General features: G+C 42.4%; 1 protein-coding gene across 5 annotated transcripts in view; it reads right to left on the minus strand.

Moving 5' to 3' along the window:
• Positions 1 to 3,830: 3,830 nt before the first annotated feature.
• Positions 3,831 to 16,001, minus strand: part of UBR2 (ubiquitin protein ligase E3 component n-recognin 2) — a 121,286-nt gene continuing 109,115 nt past the window's right edge. For 4 of the 5 annotated variants that reach the window (XM_039242629.1, XM_039242627.1, XM_039242628.1 and 1 more), the window contains 6 exons: positions 15,172 to 15,280; positions 13,042 to 13,098; positions 10,728 to 10,805; positions 9,377 to 9,547; positions 7,437 to 7,538; positions 3,831 to 6,013 (listed from right to left, as the gene is read on the minus strand). In XM_039242629.1, the coding sequence (XP_039098560.1) occupies positions 5,872 to 6,013; positions 7,437 to 7,538; positions 9,377 to 9,547; positions 10,728 to 10,805; positions 13,042 to 13,098; positions 15,172 to 15,280 (659 nt within the window). In that variant the 3' untranslated portion in view covers positions 3,831 to 5,871. Of the gene's footprint in view, positions 6,014 to 7,436; positions 7,539 to 9,376; positions 10,806 to 13,041; positions 13,099 to 15,171; positions 15,281 to 16,001 lie in introns of those variants that run through there. The other variant, XM_039242630.1, reaches the window with a different exon arrangement.

Consider the following 16,001-nt stretch of genomic DNA (forward strand, 5'->3'; position numbering starts at 1 on the left):
GGTGGCCATCGTACAGAGACTCTTTCTGATGGTGGGATTTAAAGTTTAGGATCCCTAAAAGCATTTGGTAAACATTTGTTGAATATCCTAAAATGTCAGTGAATGAGCTGCAGCTCAGGCCCACTACTTCCAGATACGCCCCTATGGTGGACTCAGGGCGCCTCTCAGTGGATCACTCTTCCTAACACACGAACTCAGTTCCACCCTGAGGCTACTGACCGCACTGAGGGCAACTCCTCTTTGAAGAGTTTGCCATCACGAGCTCCAAGTTGTTTCATTCTATATCTAAAGCGTCACTTGGTGCATAAGCACAGGAGTCTGAAAAACGTACTGGCCATGTTGTCATTTTTCTTTTTTTAAATGCCAAGACTGACAGACAGCTGTTTTGTTTGTGTAATGGTGGAGGGCGGGGGATGGTGATACTTTTCTAAGAGTAATGGGCTCTCCAAAGCACTTAAAGACAGAGGATTATTTTCCTCACCAAAAACATAGTTAAAGGTTACTCTTGTGTCGTATTCCCATGCCCTCACTTAGCCTGGAGTGAGCTATGGGCTGAGGAAATCAGGTTGTTGGCTGTTCTGGCAACATCGCACCCCTGTGGTGCCAGGTGACCTCCTTTGGCTTATCTCTGGAAGCCCTGGACTAGGTGGCTGCTCTTTACTGGAGGAGGAGGACTAATGAGACAAGAGTCTCCCTTCTGGACACTGGGCCTCTCCTCTTGGACCCACACAGGTGGCCGTGACAGCCCGCATGGACAACACTAATGGTCTCCAGTGGAGAGCAAAGCATCCTCTGGGAGCTTCTTCCTGTTTCTTTCCTCAGATGCCCATCCTGCAGAGCAATATTTCTGGAATGCCTCTGTACTGAAGAAGATTCTCTGAAACAGTCCATCTTTCCACGCTAGTGACCGCAAGAGAAATTTTACCTTCTCTCAGGGAAGAGGGAAAAGGGAAGCTTTTAGGGGAAGGAGAGAATGGCTTCATTGCTGTGCTGAGTGTTCAGTGGGGAGAAAAGACTCTGGATGCTGCCTGGGGCATGTTCTGGGGCTCTAATTCTCCCAGGCGTTAAGATATTTGGACACTCTTCAGACTTTGGTCCCAGGTTTATTTTAATTAGACTTTGGAGTCTCCTTGAGACCAAAGAGTGGTCCACATTGAAAATGCTGAGGGAGTCAGCCACCTCTGACGAGGGTCCTGGAACTCTCCCCTCAGGAGTGCTGAGAACCATCGAGAAAGTGCTGCTTTAGGCTCATGTGTAACTGTGCTGTTAACACTTGTATGATAGACATTAAAAATTGTGTCATGTGAAAATCTCTTGTGTTAAATGCCTATCTGAGCCTATCTGTTGTATGTTTTCACATGATTCCCAACTCCAGTTAGTATTTGTTAACAAAACCCAACTGAACCTGACCCTAAAGGGAAGCATGGCTACCAGTCAGGGCGTCGCTTCTCCTCACCATCTCATCTGCAAGAACAGTGATTATAAGGCTATCCAAATATTCTCCACATTTGCCAGTTTAGACCAGAGCTGAATTTATTTGATATTTTCATGTGTGGAATCTTAGTTTACTGTTGTAAGCAAAAATTCCAAACCATTTTTTCCCCTGCTCTGGTCAAACGTATTTTCCTAAACAGGGAAACACGAGTCTCTAGAGGGCCAGGTTATAGGGCAGATGTAAGCAACCTTTGAATCTGAGAGCTGCCAGGGGGACCAAGGGTGAACTGACCCTACAATAAATATCCCCGGGGGGTCCAAGCAGATTTAGGGCGAGCTGCACTTAACGGGGCTTTCCAGGTAGCGGCCAACAAACCCCTGCCCTGGTCTTCATTTTGTCTAACCTCAGTCTTTCCTGGGAGTCTTTCCCAGTATAAACTCATTTCTCCCAGGGGACTAAGCCAGGGTTTCAAGTCTGGCAGGCCCCCGTTGGGGCAGGGTGAGAGATAAAGGCAGCACCTTAAGCCTTTTACACTTTTAAAACACTCCATAGTGAAGAAGTAGGTACTAGCTGCTTATTTTGAACATTTAGGAAGACAAGTGTCCTGGAATCTGTGACTTCAGTTCAAAAACCCATAGCTTCTGGGGCGCCTGGGTGGCTCAGTCGGTTAAGCGTCCAACTTTGGCTCAGGTTATGACCTCATGGTTCGTGGGTTCAAGCCCCGCATTGGGCTCTGTGCTGACAGCCAGCTCAGAGCCTGGAGCCTGTTTCAGATTCTGTGTCTCCCTCTCTCTCTCTCAGAAATAAATAAAGAAACATTAAAAAAAAAAAAACCCCAAGTAACCTCAATACAGGTTAATAGGATTAGGTGTTTGCTCTGAACGCTCCCTGCCCCTCCTTGTCCGGGCACCTGTAACGCTAGGCCAGCAGGTTTGCAGCTTAGCCAGGAGTGGGGCCGAGTGGGGGAGGGAAGGAAGACCAAGACAACTCGGGCCTCTGACCTGCTACTAGGTGAGAACGTGGGTCCCGAGGACAGCGCAGCCAGCTAGCAGCACCATGTGTTGGGAATAGGAACGTGGTGGTGAATGGTATGGAAGTCTAGGGAGAGAGGGGATGCCTTCCCGGGCCTCAGTGGACAGATTTGCTTAGAGCAGGGGGGAAACATCAGTCTTTAACTTCTGATGTATGTTTTGTCCTCCCAAACAGAGGCTGCATATAAACAGCAAAGTCAGAGAACGTTGTGCAAAGACGGTATACAGCAGGTTGAGACAGAAGGAGCAATTCCTATTTACCCAAGGGGAATGGAAACGTAGGTCCACACAAAAACCTGCACAATAATGTTTTCATTTCTTTCATAATCCCCCCAAACCACCCAAATGTCCTTCACACCTGATAACTGCATAAACACCTGCACAGTGGAACACAGCTCAGCAACCAAAAGGAACAGGGATGTCTCTTCAATGTGTTAGTCTTCTTAGAGAAGCCAGGCTCAAAAGGCTACATGTGATATATATTTATAGGACATTCTGGAAGAAGCAAAACAAAGGAACAGAAAGATTAGTGGTTGTCTGGGGGTCAGGACAGGGGAAGAAGGTGACCACAAAGGGGCTTGAGGGAACTTCCTGGGAGACAGAACTGTTCTGTTTGATAGTAGTGGTTGTATGCCTTTGTTAAAATGCATAAAACTGTCCACTATAAAGGGTGAATTTTATTCTTTATACAATACCTTAAGAGACTTCACTTAAAAAAACAAGAATAAGGGCAGACCAAAGAATGTGTCAGAGGCCTTAGTGAGCCTTGGAACTACCGACATTTGGACCAGGGAAGGGAGTAAGCATTAAAGGCCAGAAGACAGGGAAAGCACATGGAAACTTTGCTTTCTTGGTTTATACCTTCTGTTTTAAGAGGATTTTGAAAAGCACAGCAGAGTTTTTGTAGGCAATGACTCTCCTGCAAATAAAGGATATAGCTTCCTTCCTCCATGTGTCTCTCATAAGCAGAGTATGTCTGGGGAGTGTGTAAGAACAAGGACTTGGAGATCACTAGGGAAGAAAGAGCAAGAAGAGTATAAATCTGAAGGCAGGTCTTGTTGCTGGGAGAGACTTTGAGTGCTCTTGTTTCCTTACTGATTTGAGGTCCAAAATGGTTCAGAAAGGTCACGAGCTGTCATAGCCAATGAATATGAAGTTTAATCAGCTGAAATGATGATCCAGCTTTCTCTGGTAAGGTTAAGGTGGTATGGCTAGTGGCCATAACTGACACTAATAATATAAGCCTCTTAATTTTCAAGCTAATACAGATGTCCCACTTTATTTGTAGCAAGGTGACAGGGGGAACATTTCCATGGCATTTAAGTGTGCGAAACAAAACAAAGAAAATGTAGGCAGACCCAAAGTAATGTTAACACCTAAAGCATTTATTTGGATATCTTTAAACTTTTTACATATGATACATTCCAAATTTTACAAGTTGTCCACAGATATTACAGTTATCGCCAATTTATTAAACAGATATGATTTTCCCTGATATGGAAAGTATGTTATATAAACATTTCTACAATAAACATAATACATGCGGAACAAATCATAAAAAGTAAGATGATTCATTAGGTAGGGAAGACAATTAGCTTAATGATGCACACACCAGAGACTGAAAGGGTACATGTGTTGCTATTTCATGTAAATTCATCAGACTCTGACATTCTCAGAGAATGAAATCCAGGAACATCCTCTGCTGACAAAGGACTTCTATGAAGTCATTCCTGAAAGCCAGAGTATTATTATGATTTGGTGAAATGTTTATAATCCATTTATAGAGAGGGAACCTGGACTTATGTTAAGCTTGGTGAAGATACGGAGAAAAGCCAAAGAAGTTGGACTTAACGCTAAAGGAATGGGGATGTGAAAAAGGCCAAAATAAACATTAAAATCACTTTGCCTTCCACAGGCTCAGATCTTATCAATAGAAGAAAGGCCAGAAAATGGGGGAGAGTGCTGGGTCCAAATTTGGATTTTCTTCCTGTTGGTCCTCCTCTCAGCTGGGTGAGCCAGTCTCAAGCAAAAATGGTTAAGGTCATCCTTTCAGGGGAAGGGTTCCTGTCACACACTCTCTTGGAGGAAGCAGTGAACGTGGCTTCTGCATTCCCACTTATTTTAGCCTAAAGTCTGGAATCCTGATCTTCCTCCTGGGTTTATTGCCGTGTATGCAAAGCTGAGTGGAACAGAACTTTTAGATGCAGTTCAAAACAGACTGAGTGAAAGGGTTACTTTCATTGGCTAAAAAAAATCCAAGATCCTCTTATGATTCATTTCTCCCTTAGCCCCACCTTAGAGAGGCTCAGAATGTATTCCTCCACTATTTCTGCCATCATTCTGTATATTCAAGCTCTCAGCACACGTGTATCAAACGAGAGTGGCCGTGTGGTATATGAGTTAAAAGCTAGTTTACTAAGCGGCTATCATTCTAGGAAGGCACCTCTTAGTAAGAACAATAATGTTTAAAAATAATAAAAAGCCTGGGCACACAGGCTGTCCCAGGAATTTACTAAGTGAGCCAGCAGATAAACAGCAGTTCATCTATTCCAGAAAATGCTGGAAGGGATAGGGGAACCTCAAAACATGGAGTTCTCATTTTTCTTCCTAGTGTTTGATTCAAGATGCATACAATCTCTCGGTTTAGTCTTAGAAATGGGAATATATTGTCTGAAAAATTAGGATACTCTAAGTTTTCAAAAAGCCCTTTAAAATGAGTTTTCTCTCAAAGCCAAAAGTCTTGCCAACCCCCCCACCCAAACCCAAAAAACCCTGAATTCTATAGCCCTGAAAACCACCAGCATACGAAGCAAACACTTCTCCCCTTCGTCCCACCAGCTCCTCCTGCACACGTGCCCCAACCTGCTCACAGCGATGGAGACGAGGGATTGCCGCTTTCAAAACTGACTGCTTTGCTCTTAGAGGTAGGGTCCTGTCAGCGGAGGGGACAGCGACCCAATCCCAGTGTTGAGAGTCACTGAAAGGGACCAAGAAGCATGACCCCAAGAGACCACAGAGGCTGTTTCCCGCCGCTGTCGAATCAACTTCAGGCCTGGAGTTCCTCGTGATCAGTAATGCAACATGGCTCAGACTACTGGGACTGGTCAAACATAGTCACATGCCCACAAGGGGGCCATGCCCAGCCGGGGAAGAGAGTGCTTCTCGCTGGATCCTAAAACTCAAGCAGTTGCGTTTGAGGGACATAGCAAACAGTGCAAAAAAATCCACTGATGGAAGGCGATTTTCATCAGTCCCTGGAGGCAGAAACTATGAAAACAAAACTGGGAAAAAAAGCTTAAATAAGGAATTTATTTCCAAATTCAGTAGAATTTATTTCCTATTCTCTTTCTTGAAAAGCCAACTGGGTTACAAAAATCCAAGTTTCTGTTTTTGGTAGTGAAGTAATTATAAATGTTGCCAGTCGATGCCAACCAGTGTCTGATTGGCTTCCTGTGCATGTCCAATTTCCTCCGTGATACTGTGCTGGTGCCAAAGCTTCTGAATCTTCTTAAATCGCTCTTTGCACAAATGTAAAGGATTTCCCCGTCTAGAAGGAAGACGCACGTCACTCAGGATGCATTCTGTTTATTCATTTATTACACCCCAACCTTTCCTGATTTAGGAACAGTTACAAGTTATTGGTTTAAGATCCTCTGCAAAATTCCTGTTCTGCACGAGACCGTGGCTATTAACACATTAGTTCTGAAGGTTGGCTACGAGCGGCTGAAGGGAGTTAAGTGCTGAAAAGAAGAGGGAAAATGCACGCGAACTACACTTACTCAGACTGGGGTGAGGGAAGGGAGGGAGGAGGGTGGAGGGGGAGAAGCTAAGACTACCCATTCATCGTACACTTTGCTGCTAAAATGTTAAGTAAGAAGGGAGGAGGCAGGCAAGAGAATGGGAGGAAAATGGCAAGGGTAAAAATGCTCCCCAGAGCGCTGTCTTTGAGCTACAGAGTCTAGTAAGCAAAGCAGCCGTATGTGAATAACTTCTGGGTCTATTTACCCAAAGCAAAGGTTTTGGTGAGTTCACGCTGGCGGCCTTTGCTCCTGCTTCAGAGCACACCAGTCCTCTCACTCGCTAACCAGGGCTCCTTCTCGTAAGAGCCCACGCTCCTCGGGGCAACAGGAGAACCATCACCAGGTGGCACATGCGGGTAACCTTGGAGCTGAGCACCCGGGGCAGCCCCTGACTTCTCTTGTCTTGGTTTCCAGGCATTCATTTTCTGCACCCCAAGGCTGGATGGTTCTGTCTAGGTTAAGACTTTCACCTCCTCTGGGTGAAAAGATGGTCTAAAAGAAGTTCTTTTTATAGTGCTTGAGGCAACTGCTACTAGTGTTTTCTTATGATATAATAGAAGCAACCAGAGAAGTGATTAAGCCTCAAATACTGTGGTCTTGCTTTGTATGCTCCATTTGTCCCCAGACTCTTAAGTTAATAAGATAAGCACATCTCTTTCTCTCTCTCTTTTAAAGTAGGCTGCAAGCCCAATGTGGGCTTGAACTCACGACCCTGAGGCCTAGTCCATGCTCACCGGATGGCTAGCCCCATGCACATCTCTTATCAAGTAAGATCTGCTCTGTTATATCATCCGATCAATACTCGGTCTCCTCATATAGAGCCATACAAGACACAACGGGCTATCTCCACAGCGTTCTGATGCTGTAGATGCCACGTGGCCATTTCAACAGTTCTCTGGGGTGACAAATGGAAAGAAGTTGTGCTCTCTCCTATTCTTTCCCCTTATCTATTCTGATGGCCGGCGTGACACTGTGAGGGCTGGGGAAAGGAATAGCAAGCGAGGCAGCCAGGGTGCCCTCTGTGAAGAGTCAACCTCCACCAGAACACAAGCTCTGCAAGGCCCTAGGCTGTTAGCAGGCAGCCCTCACTCAGGCCCACCACAGTCGCAGTGCATGAAGGCTCTGGAGGCCCAGGGTCAGTGAACCCAGCCCCCCAGCATGGGCCCTTACCTGAGTCCCTGGTCAGTCTCCCCATAGTCATCAAGGTAAGGAGGAGAATAAAAACAGCCTTTGGTTTTGCCAGCTAAAAATAGCACCTGACATTCCCGTACTCTGTAGAGAGAGGGTTTATACATTCTAGATTAGTAACGGATGCCTGGGTTCAGTTCCTAATGGACTGAAGTCTTATTATAAAAACAAACAACACTAGCGCGAGAAGAGAAGAAACAGCATTTATAGCAGAGACACTTAAAGTATCAACATAACTGCCCAAGTTTTAAAAGTAACTAAACTTGACTGCATTATAATGAGTAATGATTGCATTGTAAGTTAAAATAGCAAGGGAGTGGGACATTTTGGATTAGGAATCGATGGCTCATAGAATACTAGCATTTAAAAAATTATTAAGTATGAGAAAGATCGTTAACTTCTAAACATAAACCAGTTACTGACATTTTAACAACTATTATGAAGAAATCGTTCATTGAAAAAATGTACAAAAACATTCTCAATTAGGTTGACTTGAAACACAATGCAACACTGTACGTGACCGAAAGAATTTTGAAATATGCTAGACAAGAGAAAATGCTTTTACATTTCTCCTGAGGGCTATTTAAAAATGGATCTCCCCATCCTTTTGAGAGGTTTGCCTGACCTTTTTGGGATATTAATAATTTGGCTCAATTCAACATTTATTGAGAACCTGTCATATACAAGAAATTGTCAGGTTCCAGAGGACTAAGATACATAAGATACAAATAAAATCTACGGCCCAAGGGAGCTCAAACTCCTGTCACTTCTCTCCTTCACACCCAGAACTGGCTTCCATCTCATTTCAATGTCACCAGGACACAGCAGGCCCCATAACTCTCCCCGCTGTGCACACTACTCCGGCGACACTAGCCTCATTGCTGTCTCCTGCACACAGCGGGCACACTCCCCAGTAATTCTGCAATTGTTATTCCCCGCCTAGAGTTTTCTCCCCGCTTCTTTTGGTGTTTATTCACAAGTCACCTTCTCAGGGAACTTTCCTTGGTTTCCTAACTAAAATCCAACTCCCCATTTGCCATCTCATATTTCTCTCTCCCTGCTTTACTTTTCTGAGTGTATCACTTTCTAAATTCATATCAGCCTTGTTTATTTTCTATGTCCCACGCTAAAAAATGAGCTCCATGAAGGTAGGGATTTTTATCTGTCTTGTTCACTACTGCATTCTCAAAGCCTACTACACAGTAGTCACTAATAAGTATTTGCTGTATTGTCTAATATACACAACCATAGTTGACCCTAGAACAACACAGTAGTTAGAGGTGCTGACCTCCCCTGCAGTTGATTATCTGTGTATAAACTTTGACTCCCCTCAAATTTAACTACTAATAGCTCCCTGTTGACTGGAAGCTTAGTGATAACACAGACAATGATTAACACACATCTTGCACACTGTGTATATTATATACTGTTTTCTTACAATAAAGCAAGCTAGAGAAAAGATACTAATTATGAAGAAACTCATAAGAAAGAGAAAATACATTTACAGTACTGTCCTGTATTTATTAAAAAAGACTGACGTGTAAGTGGACGTGCATATAGTTCCAAACCATGTTGTTTAAGGGTCAAACGGTATATACATCAGCCAGTGAGACTATGGATTCCAAGCCAGAAGGATACAACAAGAGAAGTAATTCTGATTGGATTTGGGCAGAAAATCAAGGACAGTTTCACATTAGAATGAGGCCCAAAGAAAGCAGAACTCAATTGTCATGGGGATGGGAAGGACGACAATGGAAGCAGCAGCAAAGATGTGAGAAGAGGAGGCTCCCATGCTCCTCGAATAAACAGAACACAGGAGAACAGCAGTCTCAAAAGTCTTTGCAACACAGTGGTTTCTTGTGCCGGCCCTCACCGTCATAAACCATGGCAGATGCGGAGGAAAAGCACTCCGCGGGCCTCACCTGAGGAAGATGCCCACCCCGGAACCACAGGAGTAGGTGTGAGCGGTGCAGGCTCCCACGTCTTCCCCTTCCAGTTCCGTCTGACAGCAGTAGCTCTGGGAGCACAGCAGAGTTCCACACACAAGGCACAGAGTGGGGGCTCTGCTCTTATCACCACCTGATTTGGGGCACCTCCATGGGACAGAAAAAGCTCAAGTCATTGTTCTAAAAAAGAGCGGTTAAAGAGCTGACGGTGGTAAAGCCACCCAGGAAAAATTTTTGCAATATCAAGTTGAGCTTAAGAGGCCTATAACCTGGGCCAGGCAAATTTCTTTCTTCTCTTTTTTTGGGGGGCGGGGGGGGTGTTTCTATTTCTATTTTTAACGAGATATGAACTCAAATTTACATACTGTTGTACAAATTTCTCTTTCACATAATACTCAGGAACAATTTTCCAGGTCAATCTTTTGACCATGTATCATATATCACATGCACCATGAACAGCGTTCCTTTCAAAAGGTGAGAGGAATCCTCACATTGCCAGAAGAAGGTGAAGTAGGTTTCCAGATGGTACGGTTTGACATCTACTGCGACAGGCAAATTTATTTCTAAAATTGTGAACACCTCATGCAAATACCATGTATGGGAAATAGTCGATCAACAATTGGAGAAAAGGTAAATAAAATCAACAGGAGAAAAAAATACATAGATTCTCCCATCATATGATGAAACACTACACAAGAGTGAGAAGTGATAAATTATAAGTTATGTATGTCGACTGCATAAAAACTCTTACAAACAGTGCTGAGTAAAAAAAGCTGTGGAGTATGTACAGGGGAGTGCCATTTTAAAGCTTAAAACACACGAAATAAATACACGCTGCTTGGGAACATAAACGTCTGCTGTTAACGTCTGCTGTTACTGTGTGCATGCACAGGAAGGCTCTGTACTCCGGCAGAACAGTGGGTCTCTGGGGGGGGCAGAGGGTGCACCAGAGAAAAACACAAGGCAGCTTCAACCGTCTACTAGGTAATGTTCAAGTTTCTGATTTTTGTCAAATGTTTGACATATACTACTTCTATGTCAAACATTTAAAAACATTACCAAGGGCTCTTACTACTTTCAAGTGCAAACAGTCATTTAGATAACCTGCAGTGGATCAAATTTGTCCCACATTGCACCATTTCCCACATCTTATTCTGAAGGGTGCTGGAACACTGCTGTTACAAGTCGGGCAGGGTGAAACGTAACCGATGTTACAATTCCCCTACCCAAACAAGGTTGAACGGTGACAAGATCCCTTACGTGCTGGGTAGAGAAGTGAGTGCTTCCAGTGGTAGGAAATGCTCAACACTTGAATATTAGAACTTACGAGAAATTAGATGCTTGATTAATGAGGCTGCTGTAATCCTCTGGGAGGTCTATTAATTTGTTGGATTCTCTTGGATAGCTAACACAAAGCAAACCAAAACAACAAAAACACATAAAAAACAAGTTAGAAGTCCTATTATAACAGTGACAGGTAAACTCTTAGGCTCTCCCACTGAGCCAGTCTGGCGCCCCTAAAAAGGTACTCTTAAATAACACAGGGCCCTAGGGTTTACCTTTTTATTTGAAGAGCTCAGAATACATTAGCAAGATAGGAAACAATACTTAGTACCTGCCCCAGTAAAGTGAAAATGTGGGAGCTCTGGGAACAAAGGGAGGACACTCCTCCCTGGGCTTCTAAGGCAATAACACAGTAATGGAGAGCCAACTATACAATTCAGGATAAGACACAAAAGATATGCTTACTAAGGGTGATCTTAAGGCAGAAATGAGTTGGAGGAAAGAAGGGAGTAGAAAATACAGGTAGATTTTCTTTAGAGATACCGGGCCATGTTGGTTCTACGACAAATTAATTCAGATAAAATGCAGATCCAAATCCAACTGGTATGTGAGGGCCTGCTCTCAGTGCTCTCCTGTGCCCAGCACACACTGTGAGAAGTGGTCTGTCCCACCTTTCCCTGCCACAGGGATAGGCAGCCAGTGGGTGGTTACCCAGAGGGATCTTATTCCAGAGGCACCCTGGGGGAATTCTGGGGAGACACATATGTCAACTTTAGAGAAACTGGATTTGGTAGGTAGGAGCCTGGGAATTTTTATTTTAAGATTTAAAAAATTTTAAGTAATCTTTACACCTAATGTGCGGCTTGAACTCATGACCTCGAGATTAAGAATCACATACTCTACCAACTGAGCCAGCCAGGCACCCTTAGGCCTGAGTAAAAAGTTTCCAAAGTTATTATGATATATACCTCAAGTAGAGAATGACAGTCCCACATGAGTTTTCTGACTGCAGGGCTGAACCATATGAAACTGGCAATATTCAACCATTTTTGACTTATAAAAACTGGAATTCCACATGGCTCAATCTAATAAATTTAGGGCGCTATAATCTCTAGATTTGGGACAGGGTGTGTATAAAATCAAAGAAACAGAACACTTAATCTCCTCTAGCCTTCTGATTTTTATGGATGATGTATTCAACAGAACCAAGGAGAGATTAACAGATGAAATACATCTGTCATCAACCAGGATAGCATACTTTACTATGGAATCAAAATAGAGCTGATGTCAAAAGGAATGAAGGGGAAAAAAAATGAAGGAAGAAAAAAAAGGCATGATTGATAATCACCGAAGCTGAGTGACAGGAATATGGAGCCGTATACTATTTATACTTTTGGGTAGTTTCAAATTTTCCATAATAAAAGGGAAACAACAAAGCTAAGAGTAACCTGAAAAAGGACCTACATTTTAATTTTTATCTTATTTATTTTAATATTTAGTTTTTGGAAGAGTGCAAGCAGGGGAGGGGCAGAGAGAGGGGTACAGAGGATCCAAAGCCACTCTGCACTGACAGGCTGACAGCTGCGAGCCTGATGTGGGACTCGAACTTGCAAACCACGAGATGATGACCTGAGCTGAAATTCGGATGCTCAACTGACTGAGCGTGTGTCAGGATCTACATTTTTAAAAAAACAAACAATCTAAAATACAATAACTTTGTTGTTTGTTTCTTCTGCCAAGAATATGCACTATACTTATATTCATAATTCTGATTTTTTTTTTAATGAGAGGGACAGAGAGCGCACATGTGAGTGGGGGAAAGGCGCAGAGGGAGAGAGAATCTAAGAAGGTTCCATGCTCAGTGCAGAGCCTGATGCAGGGCTTGATCTCAATAACCCTGAGATCATGACTTGAGCTGAACTCTCAAGAGCTAGATACTCAACCGAATGAGCCATCCAGAAATATGGGTGCTCCTCATAATTCTGATTCTTTTATAAACTCTCGTTAGACTAAGAAGAGAAAAGTATGAAGGCAAGATATCCTATTCTCCTGGAATCACTAAAGATCTGGGAGGTCAATTTTAAAGGAATAGCACACCTACATCCTGCTTCTTCCCTACCTCACACCACCCAACCAAATCTTTGATAATTTTTTTTTCCTGAGAGAGAGAGAGAGAGAGAGAAAGAGAAGGGCAGAAAGAGAGAATCCCAAGCAGGCTTTGCACTGTCGGCACAGAGACCAATGTGGGGCTTGAACTCTCAAACCGTGAGATCACGTCCTGAGCTGAAATCAAAAGTTGGACGCTTAACCGACTGAGCCACCCAGGTGCCCCAAATTTTTGATAATCTTAAACTTACCTTATAGCATCTCTTTCACCTTCTAGATATCTTTTAACTTCAATGTGATGACACCAACTTCAATGTAAATAGAAAAAAAAAACCCACTTAGCTTTTGAAGTGTTAGAACTAGAATCTTTTCTTCTCTAAATCCAGTAAGAGAAAACAAATCTTCTTGCCTTAATATGATATATCTACTGCATCAAAAGAAGCTTGAGGAATACATATTTTGCTACAACTTTTAAAATCAGAAGAATATGACCTGTGATTTTCTAAAAGCCTAACTATTAGCCCAGTAATTTTGGACACTCTGGAAAAACCAGTATGAATTAATGACAACCTTTTACTATTTGGGGCTAGAATACGTCTATTAATTTTTTTTAAAAATTGAGGCAAAACATACATAATATAAAACTTACCATTTTAACCACGTTTAAGTGTACAATTCTATGGCATTAAGTACATTCACACTGTTAGGCAACCATCACTGCCATTCATCTCTAGAACGTCTTTTTAAAAATATTTATTTATTTTTAGAGAGACAGAGAGAGGCAGAGAGAGAGGAAAAGAGAGAATCCCAAGCAGGCTCTACGCTGTCAGCAGAGTCTGGTGAGGGGCGCGAACTCATGAACTGTGACCTCAGCTGAAATCAAGAGTTGGATGCTTCATCGATGGAGCCTCCCAGGAGCCTCATCTGCAGAACGTTTTCAACTTTCCCAAATGAAACTCTGTACTTGTGAAACACTAACCCATCACTCTCCTCTTCCAGCCTCTGGCAGCCACCATTCTATTTTCTGTGTCTATGGATACGACCACTCTAGATACCTCATATGAGTGGAAACATACAATAGTTTTTCCTTTGTGGCTGGCTTCTTTCACTTAACATGTTTTTAAGATGAGTTCACCCATGTTGTAGCAAGAGTCAGAATTTCCTTCCTTTTTAAGGCTGACTAATATTTCACTGTATGTAAATTACATATTATTTACCTACTCATCTGCTGTTTGCCGGACAATTAGGCTGTTCCACCTTTTGGCTCTCACGAGTAATGCTGGTATGAACATGGCTGTAGAAGTACCTATTTGAGTCTCTGTCTGAAATTCTTTTGCAATACATACCTAGATGTTGAACTGCTGGATCGTATGATAATTCTACGTTTAACTTTTTGAGGAACATACTATTTTCCAGAGCAGCTGCACTATTTTCTATTCCTGTCAGCAATGCACATGCATTTCAATTTCTTGACGTTCTCACCAACCAAAATGTGTTATTACTGTCTTTTGATTATAGCCATCCTAATAGATGTGAAGTAGTACCTTACCATGTTCCTATTTGTGTTTCCTTAACGACTAGTGCTGTTGAGCCCATGTTTTCATGTGCTTATTGGCCATTTGTATATCTTCAGAGAAGTCCTTTGCTTCTTATTTAAATGGGGTACTTGGTTTGGAGCACCTGGGTGGCTCAGTCAGTTTAGTGTCCAACCCTTGATTTTGGCTCAGGTCATGGTCTCACAGTTTGTGGGTTCAAGCCTCGTGTCGGGCTCCATGCTGACATTGAAGAGCCTGCTTGGGACTCTTTGTCTCCCTCTCTTTCTGCCCACCTCCCCCCTCACCCCCCAATAAATAAACCTTAAAAAGAAGGGTAGTTGCTTTTTGTTGAGATGTAAAAATTCTGGCCATATATTCATACATTCTTAATATTAATCCTGTATCAGATATATGATTTGCAAATATTTCCCAATCTATGGGTAAAAGAGCCAAATTTTAATCTTAACTAACTTGACATGATTGATGAGTAACTTTCTCTAGACTTCAATTTTTTCAAATATAAAGTGAGGGAACTGGACTAGATAACCCTTAAGGTTTCTCAATTCCAAAAATTGACAGAACAGAATCCTTAACAAGTAAGTCAATATACGGAAATAAACATTTCTACCACTACTCTCCTTCTAAGCAAATCTTCTTATGCTATTCATTAGCTTGGCAAAAACCTTACCACAAAGGTAAACTGTTAACTAAGAAGGCCTAATCATTATAGAATAAATCACACAGACTGAATTTGCCAGACTCACTATCTAATTTTACACTATGTGATAAATCTAAGTTTGTTTCCTTAGAACTATTTGATCTAACAGAAGAATGTATCATCATTACCTTTCAATCAGTAATTTCGTTATCTCACTGTTTTCTTGAAAAAGGCAAATGAGGTTGTTTGGCAGGGAAAGATAGTTACACAAATGTTCAAAATGGCTTGTTCCAGAAACTGCAAATGAAGAAGAAAAGAGTGACGCATATAATGACTAAGAGTAGACCTTATAGGAGTAAACAAGAGCAGAGCTTTAAGAAAAAAAAAAAAGGACGTTGAAAGAGTTTGAATTTACTAGATACATAACCTGTAGGAAGTTCACAAGAGGGCATGTGGAAGGGGTCCACGGAAAATGACACAACTGAGAGTGGAGTCAGGAAACTCTCACATCAAATCGGTCACCATTTCTGGTAACTCAGTTTTACCATTTGCAAAATGGTGACCTGCACGATCTACCTCACTGGGGTGTGAGCATTAAGGGACAATCATAGCACACGGGTGCTCTGGAAGTATAAAGCAGTATAGAAACAGGAGGTGATTTTATCATGAGAGATGGATTTAAGCACTATCTTTAATCATTACTGCTAATGATTAGGAAGACTAGACTATTCGCTGAATGAAGCTGCTGCTCAAGAGACTTTGAGAGGGCAGCCTTACATGCAGCTCCCCAGGCCCTGGGCCAGGCACTGTGAGGTACAAAGACCATAAGCTGAAGTCTGCCTTTATACTACACTTTTGTGAAATGAATCAAAACAGAACAGAGAAAATAACCGAAAATAACAAATGAATTCCTACATTAAAATCACATAGGTGCAATTTGGGGTATTCTGAACATTAATGTCATACATTTCAAGTTAAAAAATGCTTGACATTGTGAGTTCTCCTCTTTTTTTATCTG

The sequence above is a fragment of the Hyaena hyaena genome, unplaced genomic scaffold (assembly GCF_003009895.1).
Source record: "Hyaena hyaena isolate Hyena2069 unplaced genomic scaffold, ASM300989v1 scaffold_211, whole genome shotgun sequence".
In the NCBI taxonomy this organism is placed as follows: domain Eukaryota; kingdom Metazoa; phylum Chordata; class Mammalia; order Carnivora; family Hyaenidae; genus Hyaena; species Hyaena hyaena.